A 14129-nucleotide genomic window follows, 5' to 3' on the forward strand; every position below is an offset into this window, starting at 1 on the left:
GGCTAACGCTACCAGGCCCAGCCCAACGGTCTTGTCGAGAGCATGGTCGATGGTCATGTAATCTCAACTGAACACCACAGAGCCGGACACTCTCATCAAATGGCTGTCGTGATGGTGCTAATAATGACGACGCGACCAGCTCCCGTTCCGGCCTGCCGTCTGTTGAACCAGCACCAGACCGTAATTTGTGTAATAATTGTGCCTAAGCGTTTAAGTCGAGCATGCCAGTTGGGTGGCTAACCAGTGGTATCTCGTGGGAACTGAAGCTGAAGCAAGACCTGACAGGCCGGAAGGGGCAGGGACACGAGTAGAGAGGGCAAGGCGATCAAAAAGCCAAACAATACAACAATGAGAAATGGCGGCCAAATGCCTGTGGCCGTGGGAAAGTGAATGAGTTAGTTATTGGGAAAATGCCTGGGTCGTCGCTTCAGCCCTGGGACTAAAAGTTGTGGCCCTTCACCCCCCAGCTTACCCAGAGGAGCGGTTGGCATAAGTCAGTTTGTTACAAGAATTCAATGGTGCTCGACTTGCTGCAGAATTTGATTAAACAAAAGTAAAAGTTTTCAACTTGAGCGCCGAGCAGCAGCCACTTTATGCTGTTGTATTTTATTGTTTTGATTGTTCGACTTGGTAGCATTATTATTTTTTTTAGAAGTTCTTGTTGTTCATTTGTAGTTGGAACTGTAGCTTCTGAAGCGCTTCGTCCACCACTTTCATGGCCAACGATCGAAATATAAAATAAAATACAATAATAGAAAGAAAGACCGAGGGCAATACACATTTGGCTTGGCCAAAAGTCAATTTTCCAGCTTTTAACACAGTTTACCAGCAAGTCTCCTAGTCATCACGCCCACACACATTGACCCTGGACAGCCCTCGAATTGAAAACATATTACAGCAGTTTTTCAATGCATCAACTTTTTTTGGTTCCGATGAAAAGGGCCCGTTCCTTTGATCAAATTTTCCTCATTGTTGTCGAATTTTGGAGAGTCACTATTTGGTACATAGTTTTTCAATTTGTCCTCTTTCATATTTCCATTTTAATTGTAATTACCACCCTTTGCATTTTCCCCTCTCTCCATTCATTTTTTTTTTTTGACTATACATTTGGAGTATTCTATACTTTTTCGAGCTTTGTTCAAACTTGATTTAATTGCAATGTACAACTTTCGGATGCCATTTGCTAGAAGCTTTTCAAATGGAAATTGAACTTTCACCCCATTTACTTGAACATTTCATAAAAACAATGCAAACTACAATTAGAGTACTGCATTTCATTTGATTCATTTGAGAACATGTAGCTTTTCAATACTCTTAGCTTGATTTCTTTGACCTGTTGCCAAGACTGCACACTGTTGAAAACATGCCAGGCTTAGGACAAAGTTTTTTACTAAGATTATAGCTTTATGCATGTTTTTATTTTAATTGGATGCCTGAACACAGATCATACTACCTTACAAGTAACACATGCTCTCATAACTATAATGTTATCAGTGAGGGATGACAAATAATAGTTAAGAATTTATAAAATAACTTGAATCATAATTTCTCGATTCCTCCATTTAAATGTTACCTGTTAGGAACACATATTTTTGACTCAATCTTTCCCATAGCTTAACATGAACCGAATTACTTTCTATATAAAACAGACAAAAATAATATCCATTCAATCTATCCTAATTCTGTTAGAATTTAGTATTTATTTGTTAGCCCTTTAGATTTAAAGTATTCTCAGGATAATTTAAATTTGGAAATAATTCCTGCGCATATATACTTGTAATTTAAAAACAGATAATTTGTGCACTTTCTGTAATATTTTGCACAGGTAGATAGAAAATTCAAGAGATGATGAAAAATAGTAAATAAAAAAGAAAATTGTAAAAATAGCTAAATAATGTATGCGCTCAGCCAAATATTTCTGCTAAAATATGCAAAAATTACCTTCTACACAAACTGTTTAGATCATAACATTATTTGAAGCCCATGCGCCAACATATATCCGCATATCAAATTATTTTTATTTCAAAAAATTTAATTTACAAAATGGGAACAATGTATAAAATTTAGCCAAAATCAGATTTAATATTATGCAAATAAAAATGTTGCAAGACGAGAAACTTACCCGGCAAACCAAAAAGAAGCGAGATGAGCAGAAGACTGATCAATCCTGGCTGAGGGCACATGTTGCCAAGGCTCTATTAAAAATGCCAGGCAAATTAATAATCCTTGCTTTGCGCTTCGTGAGCGTCGTCCTTTGTCGTCCAGCAAATCCGTTTAACTGGGTCACATGTGCTATGTATGTGGCCAGAATTTAGCGAGTGCCAGAAGCTTGACTCTTCCGCATGCAGCTGTCGGCAATGCGCAATGTTGCCTCAACTTAAAGATTATATTGATAACACCGAATATGGTTTTTGGTTGTAGGCCATAAGCTCTATGACTCGCCAGTGATTGCTTATGCTAATATGAGAGACGAAAAGAACTGTGCTCCTCTATGTTGGATTTATCTTGCTGTGTAATTGGTTTCTTAGCAAAGCTTATGATATGTATTTCAGTATGTTGCACTTTCCAGATGCCAAATCAACAACAACAACAACAACAACAACATGCAAAAGAACAAGACCAACATTTGGCCAGTTTTAAAATATTCCCACAATGCGCCAGAGCCAAAGCTTCTTTCTTTTGGCCTTTGCAAGCAGCCGAGTTATTTTATGGCTACGTTATGCGCAAATCCTATTTTGATATGTGTGTGTGAGTTTAGGTTAAGTTATGTGGGCAGTAGCATTAGTTACAACTGCATTCCACAAATCCAAATCTCCTGCCTAACACAAACATTTTAGTTTTACTGAAATACTGTAAGCAGTTGTAATAGTTGGTGTAAGGTATAGCTGATCTGTATTATGAGTGAATTATGTGAGATACTTAATGTTCTCGATGCTGACAAAATATTCACTTTGCATATAATTAAATATTTTAATTTTAAGGTAACGAAAAAATAAGTGATTTTCCCTGTTTATCAGTAGGAGTATAATAAAAAGGGCACTAAATGTTATTGCCTAACGAAGTACAGCTAATGTTTTGTAATGGTAGATATGTATCTGATAAGCAGTTAAAAAATAAATAGAAATAAAGTAGCTACAGAATTTTGAAGCTAAATTATCAGTAGAGTAATAAAACAGAAATCAGAAATCAGTTTGGGGTGTAAGTTTTAAAACAAAATTGAGAGAAAGTAGTTTCCTGACCAAATAAGATAATGCTTAGGCTTGATTAAGAACTGAAAAATGAATCTCATTATCTTTAAAAAAAATAATACTGCAATATTTAAGTTCTAATATAATCTCCTGCAAAGTAAACTGCATAACATTGGCTAAAGTGAAAAGAAAACGATTTTAAAACCACATAAAATATACTACATAAATGTTTGAATGCAAACAGCTGTGTGTGTGTGAGTGTTTGTGTGTTTTTGTGTGTATGTGTGTATTTGTGTATGTTCCATTTGGCCGGCTGCCGTTGCTTCTGTTGTTACCTCATCTTTCTTTTACGCTCGAGACTATTTGGCATTAACGAAATTTATTTATGCGGGTGTTTAGTCGGGCGTAAAAGGTGTACATATGGCCAGCCAACACGCCCATGCACACACACACACTCACACACATACACACTCACACGCAAAGAGACAGTGAGACCACACTGAAAGAAAAAACCAACTTCTAAAATCCAAAACATTCATCTAAAATATTTTGTTCTTAAAATAAGAACATTTTAAGACCATATTACTAATACTAAGAATATTAATCTAAAAAATCAAAGTTTTTGATACAAGAACAAGAACATAATAGAACATATTTTTTGTCAGTGCAGAACTTTGAAATTCCCGACACGCGCTTACGAATTGAAAGGATTTTGGGTGCTTTGTTGGGATAGGTATATGTATGTAGGTATAGCTGACTTATAGCTGGCATATGCTTGTTCTTTTCATCGGAGTCTGTCTTGGATATGCGAAAGACGAGTCAGGACGGTTAGGCTTTGTTTTGCTTTTAAGTTGTGCAGGGAATAATGATTTAAATGCTGTTCGGTTTTTGCCTTTTGTTTTTGGCCGTAGCCAAATGTGAAAAGGTAATAGAAATGGGCAAATCGGTTTGAGAAATACCAGGCATACATAAGTAATGGCAAACGGGTAGGTTGATGCCGGGATAGCTGGGTCAATGAAGCGTTAATGCAAATGTTAAACAAATGTAATGTTCTGGACGAATGAATTGTATGCATTAAGGAGCTCCCAACGATGCTACATCCTGTTGTTGTTGCAGATGATAACGTAAATAATACTAAATTGATTGCACAAACAAAACAACAGCGGAAGTGTAAATGATTTAACACAATTGCCGTTTCTGTCTTTCCTCTACGCCTTCAACGTGGTTTCTGTTTTCTGTTCTTTGCTTTCTATGGCGGTATAGTTGTTTTTGCTCATGATGCTGCGGTTGTTGTTGTTGATATTGATGTTGATGTTGTTGCTACTGCGGCAAAGCAAACAACTCAGAACGGAAAACAAAATTTGTTCGCCGACGAACCGGAAACAGTATTTTTGCTTCTTGTAATTCAGTTTATTGTGTATACAATTTATTTGTTTATTTATTTTATTATTTCGTCCTTATGTTTCTATTAATATTATTGATATCAAATATGTGACATTTATGTATTTTACTTATTACACAAATAAATAAATAATGATTATCAAAAGAACGATCAGCAACTCTTTAAAATTAAATCCACAGTTTGCGTGAGAAAATGTAAGTAGTCTTATAAAGATGAAAGTAGTATTTTTAAATTAGTTATACAATTATTTTAATGTTACTAAAATTTATGAAATTAATGCAAATAAAAATTTTGGGTTAATTATAATGATAGGTTATAATTAATTAGTTTTTAAATATGCTAAAATTTTTAATAATTTATATAATTAATTATTTGCGGATTGTGTTGAATTTCAAAATTTATTTCTGCCATTTTTAATTAAAGTTATTTATAATAAAATTATTTCAATTGAATTGGGTTTCAAATTCCAGATAATTATTATTTATATTTTAAGCAAGTTATTTAATTAATCAATCATAGTTTTTATTAAAATATTAGTTCAAGTCGAGATCAAACTACTTCACTTAATTATTACTGTTCACATACTAAGAAAATGTCATCTCATAATTTATTTATTTGCAACTAATAATGCATGTAAATATTATTATTTGTATAATCGCTTTTGATAAGAAATTCACATTTTGAGTCCACCGATTTTACCACTCGACTTGTGTTTCACCTTCGGTTTTGGTTTTGCGCCGAACGATGCACGCGCGACACCGGCTAAAAGGAAACTAAACGAAGCGAAATTTCCACAGTGCTGCTAGGGATGCTGCTCTGTTAACGGGCAATAACAGCCGATAGCTAAGAGAGCGTCGACAAATAAGAGCGAGGCCGAAAGAGATTTAACATTACAGGCTCTAACATTGTTATCTTAACTTATATTTACAGCGGTCTGTAAGAGAATAAGAAAGCGTCGTGGAGCGGGCTTTATTTAAGCAAATGCAATTGCAGTTATTATTTTTTAATGTATTTGTGATAAAATTATTTTTAAGTGCATTTTGCATAAAAGCGAAATTACTCATTAAGATTTAAGCAGTATTAATAAAACAGAGATATCTATAAACCGGCAAATGACCGTATCATAATCATAATCGCAGTTAATCCCCGCTGACTGCTTGGCAATTTACACGCGAATTGTTGCACACACAAACACTTACAGCCGCTTAACAGAGCGATAACATAATTTCTCATTAACGTCAAGCCGGCAAATTGGGCGACACACAATAGAGTCGTTGGAGGCACTGCCAGGGATCCCTAAATAAAAAGAATGAAAATGGGCAAAAGGCAACAACAGACGGGCACATTCACTGAAACTGGGACACGCAGGCAGCAACAATCACAACAAAAGGAACATTGAAATTGTGAGTCGCAGGACGACTGGCAAGTGCAAAGCACAAGGATAAACATAATATTCCAGTGCTGGGTACGGCGCAAAGAGCAACGCACACACACACACCAATACATATGTACATAAGAACAAAAAGTCAACTTAAAAGAAAACAAAAGACCAAATTATTATTCAGGCCATAGATGTCGCTGTTAAACACAACAGAGTGAAAGGGAGAGAGAGAGAGAGTGCAATGCATTAGAAGGCGAAGGGGGAATAGAGTGCGAAGCCTTTCCATAAAATTCAATTTGTCGTGTGCAGCAGCCATGAATATGCCGAACAACCGAGCTTAAGCTCCAGCTGAAACTGCAGCCACATTTCGCTGTCTCTCACTTTGACTGCTCCTCCCCTCTCTCTCTGGCACTTGAACTGTCCCTCTCTGACTCTACGTTATATTGCAATTGATGTTGTTGTTGCAGTCGCTATTGCTGTTGTTATTGTAGTAACATATGCGCGAAATTACTTACGAGAGGTTCTGTCACTGACAGCATCCTGGAACTGGTTCTGGTTCGTTCGCTGCTGTTGCCAGAATGAAGGCTTGTAAGACAATGGCTGCATAAGACACACGCAGTTATTAAGCAACACTTTTACACACCAAAACACACACACACACACAAATATACAAGCACGCCAGTTAAGAACAATTTCACACATTGTTTGTTTCTTTGTTAATAATCATCGAGACTATTTAACGTTTTCCCTTGCCAAAACTGAATGAGCCATTTCGTAGCTCCAACTTAAAGATAATAAGAGTACAGGGTTTTTTTTCATTTAAAGTTTTAACTGGTTTTTTACTGCCCTAAAAAGCGTGTATATCAAAGGCTGAAGGTCTAAGCTAAATATTATAATATAAAGTTAAAGCAATGTTGTAAAGTTATAAATGAATCAACAAATTTAAGAAAATACATTTATATAATGCCATTCGCGCCCTCTACCAATCAAATTGCAGAAATCGATTGCAATCTGGCATTTATTCAATAGCACACAATTAAAGAGCACTTAAGTGTGAGGCATTTGGGAAACTGTATTTTTTTCCTCCTTAATTTGCCGTAAGAACTTTTGCACACCTTTCACTTTTACAGGTCATTAATCACAGAAATCAAGGTGGAACGAAAAAAAAAATGGAATTAAAAACGCGTAAAGACACGTGAAAGATAAAAGAATGTCCGCTCGAATGGGTCAGCTGAGTTAATGCAATTAAATTGGTCAAACGCTTTTGTGATTACAGTGATAATCAAATGAAGTTCGAAAACAGACTTTGCAATATCCAAAGGCCAGCAGAAAAAAACTCGACGAAAAAGGAGAAAAATAAACCAGCAATTAAACAAAAAGCTGAAAAAAGAGCATTGGACATACTCTGCACTTTAATTAAGTTTCGGCTTATCGAACAAAGTCAGCTTCAGGAGCAATAGCACTACGATATTAGTTTTATGTACGAGTAAAAGCTGCATTTTGGTTTCGGACCAACGCAAACAGTTCATGTCAATTAATTGTAGCTAGTTCAGATGGTGAAACAAAACTCAACCTCGACCTCAACCACAGCCACAGCGGTGAGCGACATGACGACAACTACATAACATAGATTACGATTACGGGGGCAAACAAATGGTCGCAGACAGGCGGCAGGCAGCTCGCTAAGCAAGAAATTGAAAACTGAGAACTGAGAACAGTGTGCAACAATTTTCTGGACAACATGGGCTAATAACTGCCAAAGGCAGGTCTGGACTCCCAATTCGTCCATTTGTTGTGACATCGGCTATAGCCGAGGAGGAAGACAGACAGGCAGAAGTGCAAGAGATTGTAAATGCTGTAAATAAATTTTGTGAAACTGGTCAGGGTAAGGGTCAGGATATGTGGTAAAACTGTCAAGAATTTTAGCTGTGAGATAAGCCCAATTAATTCCAAATTTATTCGATACCAACTAGGAAACAAGTAGACTCAGCTACAGCTGGACATACATTATAGGTTTCTGTTGTCCCTTTTTGTCCTTAACATTTGTATGTATATGTTGCATGTGCTGTTGCGCATTAGACATTGCTTCAATGACTGCAACAGACTGCATTAGCTTCGAGTGCAATGTGACAGCAATAACGAGTCGGGTGACAGCAATATTACCGGAAAGCCATTCACTCTGAAACTATGAGACCCAACAGATTGTCGTCATCTCCAGCTGTCATCTATGCATACTGACTGATTGATTTGTCAGCTAAGAGGTCTTCCGACTTGACGTTAAACTGCATAAAGTCAAGAGTCGAAAATTATCCATGCAAACTCTGTAGAAGACCCAAGCATGAGTTCTTGAAATATATTCATAATTTTCATTAGTCTATTGCCCTGTAGCATATTTCCTAAAAATTTAAAAAAATATTGATGTAAATGCAAATTAATACATAATTTTACAATCATTAAAGCAATTATGCGACTAACTGTATACAATTTCTGTTTGCAATTTTTTGGCGATTCACAGAAAAGAAAGACAGGAATCTGTGATTAATTAAATCTTAGGGATATACAGCTAATCTTTTCGTGCAGCACTATTAACTAAAGCGTACTTCTTTCTATATGTCTGGCCCTTTTGGGGGACATGAAAAGCAGTCATGTTAAAAGTGTAAAAAGTCTGACATACATTTCTGCTTTAATTTTTCATTTTTATTTTAATTTTGCTTTTTATCGTTTTTAGGTAGTCCACATACCGCCAAAAAGTGAAATGCAAATGACAAGAAGAGAATTTGCCACAGTAAAAAAAAAAATAATAGCAACAAGAAGAAGAACAACAACAAGAGAACAAGAACGCATGACAACTTCACTCTGTTGCTCCATTTAAAACATTTATGGTGTGTGCTATGAGTGTATATGTATGTGTTTTTATGGAAGGTCATTTTGTTGTTTCCAGTCAAAATGGTCAAATGGGAATTGGTTTTTAGCATTTGTTTATCTCTCTCTCTCTCTCTCTCTCTCTCTCTATTTCTCTGTATTACTCTCTCTATTTGTTAGCGCTTCGATTTGCCTATAGATTTAGATTGAGCTGTCAAACATGTTATTGGGGATTGAACCGGAATAAAAACCCAAAACTTAGACACAGGCCCAGAGATTGCAGGCTTACGAGTATCATGTATGTAGGGAAGAGGATGAGGAAGCAGTACAGTCGATATGTTGACCCAATTCAAATGATTAGAATAATCGCCGTAGGTGTTTGTCTTGCTCATCTTACTCAATAACACCCATAATACCCATAAGAACTGCACATTCAGAACTCGCAACAACCCTTCAATTGTCAGTTTGGTGTTTTTTTTTTAGTTTGTTAGTCTTTAAAAATTTTATTGCTCTCAATTGGGTTTGGCTTAAGGCTCTATTCGGTTCAAAATGAATTTTATTGCCGGCGCTTTTGTCTGAAGGGTCGCTTTGGGCTTAAAATACAGTGAATATAAACGTATTCATTTGGTGCTTCTAGCCGTAGATTACGAATTTCATAACCGCCTTGTGTTTTTTTTTGACTCCATACAAATTGACCCACTCTAATGTACATATTACATATACAACATTTAAGGCGGAATACTTTTAACCAAATACAATTATCTAAAAGTAATTAATAATTGGCTAAACAGCAAAAAAAAAGTGTGCCCAAATTCAATATCTCAGCAAATTTTTGGTAATTGCTAATTAGTTGTGTGTGTCAATTGGGGGTTGAAAAAATGTGCGACAAAAGGGAGTTCACAAAGATGGCGGAAATTATAATTAGTTTCCAAATTTTACCAAGTTTTTTGTCAAGACTCGTGTGAATTTCGCAGGGAGAGAAAGTGTTTACGAGCTTATTGCTTGCAAAGAAAATGCCACCGCATTTGTATAAATTTATTCAGTTAACATTGATAAACGCGAACTCGAAAATTATGTGTTGTTGGCAAATTGTTTTGAGAAGATATGTGTCCCTACTAGCAATATGTAAAATGGTTCAAACTCCAAGTAATATACAATGTTTGCTAATATAATATATAAAATAATAACTGTTTAAAGTTTAAATTAAATAGTTCTTTATTTATTAAGTTTCTCATAATTAAACGATAGGATAGTTTTAAGTATTGTATTCGATTATTAAAACTGTTATTGCTTTGGCATACCCAAAATCTTCTCTATTTCGCAAATCCGATCAATGACTTCTTGATTCCTAGCTCTTTGATCCTTAAGCTTATCTGCAATTGCATCCAAAGTTGCCGCAATCGCCAATAGTGACACATCAGTTGTATTCAGATCCCTACGGGTTGAATATATCTTTGCTACTGGTACTGCTTCTGCATTGGAACCTAAAATAAATTTAAACAATTTTAGGTCGAGATGAGTTTGATATTTAAAACGAATTTTGTTGTACGTACGAGCACAGACAAATAGATCTTAACTGTGAACAATTATTAGATTTGTCACTGCTTTACCTGAAATCTGATCAATAGCGCTTTTTGGACTCTCAAACGGTACGACAATATCCAAATCAGTTCCTGAAGATTGGACAGAATTTACGATTGTGTCCCCCACTGGTGATGCTACTGGAACCTCCACGACAGCAGTCTCAACAGAAACAGGAGTATTTTTAGTTACGGGAATCTCCACTGCTGGTGCCGCTACTGAAGTCTTCACGGCAGCTACTAGAGCTGGGTTTTCTTCTGTTGCTGGTGCTCCTTGAGTCTCCGGGGGAGATATTGGGTCCTCTACAGTTGGCACTATAGGTTGTGCCACTGGAGACTCCCCAACACCTACTGGAACCTCTGCGGCGGCAGGTGTGTGTGCTTCCACCGGTGGTGGTTTGGCTGAAACCGATGCGGCAGCAGGTACCACTGTTTCCACTGGAGTCTCCACGGCAACTGCTGTAACTTCTGCGGCAGCTGTTACAGGTGTTTCCACTGGCTGTGATGCGGCTGAAGGTTCGGCAGCAGCTACTGGAGGTGCGACTATCTGAACAGGAACCGAGTCGACAGCCGGTACCACTGTTTCCACGGAAGGTTGCGGCACAAGAGTCTCAACGACACCTACTGGAGTCTCTGCAGCCTCAGGTACGGCTGCTTCCACTGGGGGTGGTACGGTTGGAAGTTCGGCAGCAGCTAGTGGAGGTGCAACTATCTGATCAGGAACCGATGCAACAGCTGGAACCACTGTTTCCACTGAAGGTTGTGCCACTGGAGTCTCCACGGATTGTACTGTAAGCTCTGCCGCGTCTGGTACGGGTGTTTCCACTAGTGGTGGTTCAGCTGGAATCTCGACAGCAGCTACTGGAGGCTCGACTAACTGAACACGAATAGATGCAGCAGCAGATACCTCTGATTCTACTGGAGTCTCCACGGCAACTACAGAAACTTCTGCGGCGGCTGGTACGGGTGCTTCCACTGGTGGTGGTACGGCTGGAAGTTCGACAGCAGCTACTGGAGGTGCGACTATCTGAACAGGAACCAAGGCAACAGCCGGTGCCACTGTTTCCACTGGAGGTTGCGGCACAGGAGTCTCCACGAGAGCTACTGGAGTCTCTGCAGCGGCGGGTACGGCAGCTTCCACTGTTGGTAATACAGCTGGAGTGTCGATAACATCGTTTGGAGCTACTCCTTTCTCATCTGGAACCGATGGGACAGCAGGTACCACTGTTTCCACTGGAAGTTGTGCCACAGGAGTCCCCACGGAATCTACTGTAACCTCTGCGGCGGCTTTTACGGGTGTTTCCACTGGTGGTGGTACTGCTGGAGTCTCGGTATCAGCTAATGGAGGTGCGACTGTCTCAACTGGAACCGATGCGTCAGCAGATACCACTGTTTCCACTGGAGTCTCCACGGCAACTGCTGTAACTTCTGCGGCAGCTGTTACAGGTGTTTCCACTGGCTGTGATGCTGCTGAAGGTTCGGCAGCAACTAGTGGAGGTGCGACGATCTGAACAGGATCCGAAGCAACATCCGGTACAACTGTTTCCACTAATGGTTGCGTCAAAGGAAGCTCCACGAGACCTACTGGATTCTCTGCAGCGGCAGGTAGGGCTGCTTCCACTGATGGTGGTACAGCTGGAGTCTCGGCAGCAGCGACTACAACTACTACTTTCTCATCTGGAACCGATGGGACAGCAGGTACCACTGTTTCCACTGGAAGTTGTGCCACAGAAGTCCCCACGGAATCTACTGCAACCTCTTCGGCGGCTGGTACGGGTGTTTCCACTGGTGGTGGTACTGCTGGAGTCTCGATAGCAGCAGGTAGGGCTGCTTCCACCGATGGTGGTACGGCTGGAAGTTCGGCAGCAGCTACTGGAGGTACGACTATCTGCACAGGAACCGATGCGACAACCGGTACCACTGTTTCCACTGAAGGTTGTGCTACTGAAACCTTTGCGTCGGCAGGTAAGAGTGTGTTTACTGGTGGTGGTACATCTGTAGTCTCGGCAGCAGCTACTGGAGGTGCGACGATCTGAACAGGATCTGAAGCAACATCCGGTACCACTGTTTCCACTGAAGGTTGCGGCACAGGAGTCTCCACGAGAGCTAATGGAGTCTCTGCAGCGGCAGGTAAGGCTGCTTCCACTGATGGTGGTACAGCTGTAATCTCGGCAGCAGCGACTGAAACTACTACTTTCTCATCTAGAATCGATGAGTCGGTAGATACCACAGTTTCTACTGGAAGTTGTGCCACTGGAGTCTCCACGGCAACTTCTGTAACCACTGCAGCGGCTTTTACGGGTGTTTCCACTAGTGGTGGTACACCTGGAGTCTCGGAAGCAGCTACTGGAGGTGCGACTATTTGAACATTAACCGATGAAACAGCCGGTATAACTGTTTCCACTGAAGGTTGTGCTACAGGAGTCTCCACGAGAGCTACGGGAGCCTCTGTGTCGGCAGGTAAGAGTGTGTTTACTGGTGGTGGTACAGCTGGAACAGCAGCTATTGGAACTACTACTTTCTCAACTGGAGGTGATGCGTTAGCATATACCACAGTTTCTGGAAGTTGTGCCACTGGAAGTTGTGCCACTGGAGTCTCCACGACAACTAGTGTAACCTCTGCGGCGGATGGTACGGGTGTTTCCACTGGTGGTGGTACTGCTGGAGTCTCGGCAGCAGCTACTGGAGGTGCGACTATCTGAACAGGAACCGATGCAACAGCCGGTACCACTGTTTCCACTGAAGGTTGTGCTACAGGAGTCTTCACGGCGGCTGGGTCGGGTGTTTCCACTAGTGGTGGTACGGCTGGAGGCTCGACAAGATTTGGTGGTGCAACTTTATGAGCTGGAGGTATTTCCGGTAAAGTCTCCACGATATGTGGTGCTACGACGTCAACTGGAGTCGGTACGACGACAGATAATGGTGCTTCCAGTTTTGGTTCGGCAATTGAAGTCTCCACGTAAGCTTCTGCTGCTGGAACTGAGACTACTTTGTCTGGAACCGAAGCTTCTGAAACCTGTTCAACGGCAGGTTCGGGTGTTTTATCTGGAAGTTGGGCTGCTTGAGTATCGACAGCATCAACTAAAATTGCGACTTTCTCAACACATGCCGGTAGATCGGCAGTTAGAGTAGAGTTTTTCACTTCTGGTGACTCTACTGTAGGCTTCACGACAGTTTTTGATATTTCCACCTTCACGGCAGCTTCTGTAACCGTCACTGGAGTCTCCGCTGCAGGTGGTAGAGGTGTGACTGGATCAGGTAATGCGGCAGGTTCGGGTATATCCATTGGAGAACTCAGTTCGACTACAGGAGTGGCGACGACTTCCTCGTTTATGGGATCATTGACAGCAACAAGAGTTTTCGGAGTACTAACGATGGCTACAGCTGCAACTGTTGACGGTGCAGACGAGTCTAATTTTACAGATGAAGTTGCCATACCTCAAATTGTTTCGCAAATGTCTTCTTCCTTGAACGAACGTTAGATAAAAATTTATTGTAGAGTACTACATAGTGTATCTACCGAGTTTTTTGATTCTCATTGCAAATAAATTGAATATGATATTTTAAGGTGAAATATTTTCCGACCAGTTAAATGTTAATTTCTTTCCTTAGTACTTATCAAAATTATATTTTAATAAGTAAAACTGAAAATGTGATTTGGTGCCTAGCCTTGTCCTTTGAAATTGTCATTGTTCTGAATAAATGCTGAAAGTAAC

General features: G+C 39.7%; 1 protein-coding gene across 1 annotated transcript; it reads right to left on the reverse strand.

Moving 5' to 3' along the window:
* Positions 1-10023: 10023 nt before the first annotated feature.
* Positions 10024-13875, reverse strand: LOC117792354 (calphotin). The gene is made up of 2 exons (XM_034632441.1): positions 10444-13875; positions 10024-10317 (listed from the first exon to the last, which is right to left on the reverse strand). Exons 1-2 carry the CDS (start codon positions 13847-13849, stop codon positions 10118-10120), a joined length of 3606 nt encoding a protein of 1201 aa, XP_034488332.1. The 5' UTR covers positions 13850-13875; the 3' UTR covers positions 10024-10117.
* Positions 13876-14129: the final 254 nt, after the last annotated feature.

Source organism: Drosophila innubila (assembly GCF_004354385.1).
Source record: "Drosophila innubila isolate TH190305 chromosome 3R unlocalized genomic scaffold, UK_Dinn_1.0 2_E_3R, whole genome shotgun sequence".
Classification (NCBI taxonomy): domain Eukaryota; kingdom Metazoa; phylum Arthropoda; class Insecta; order Diptera; family Drosophilidae; genus Drosophila; species Drosophila innubila.

Coding starts and splice junctions, on each gene's coding strand:
- LOC117792354 (XM_034632441.1), bottom strand. CDS start 13,849: ATGGCAACTTCATCTGTAAAATTAGACTCGTCTGCACCGTCAACAGTT. Junction 10,318..10,443: donor CGCTATTGATCAGATTTCAG/GTAAAGCAGTGA, acceptor AATTTATTTTAG/GTTCCAATGCAGAAGCAGTA.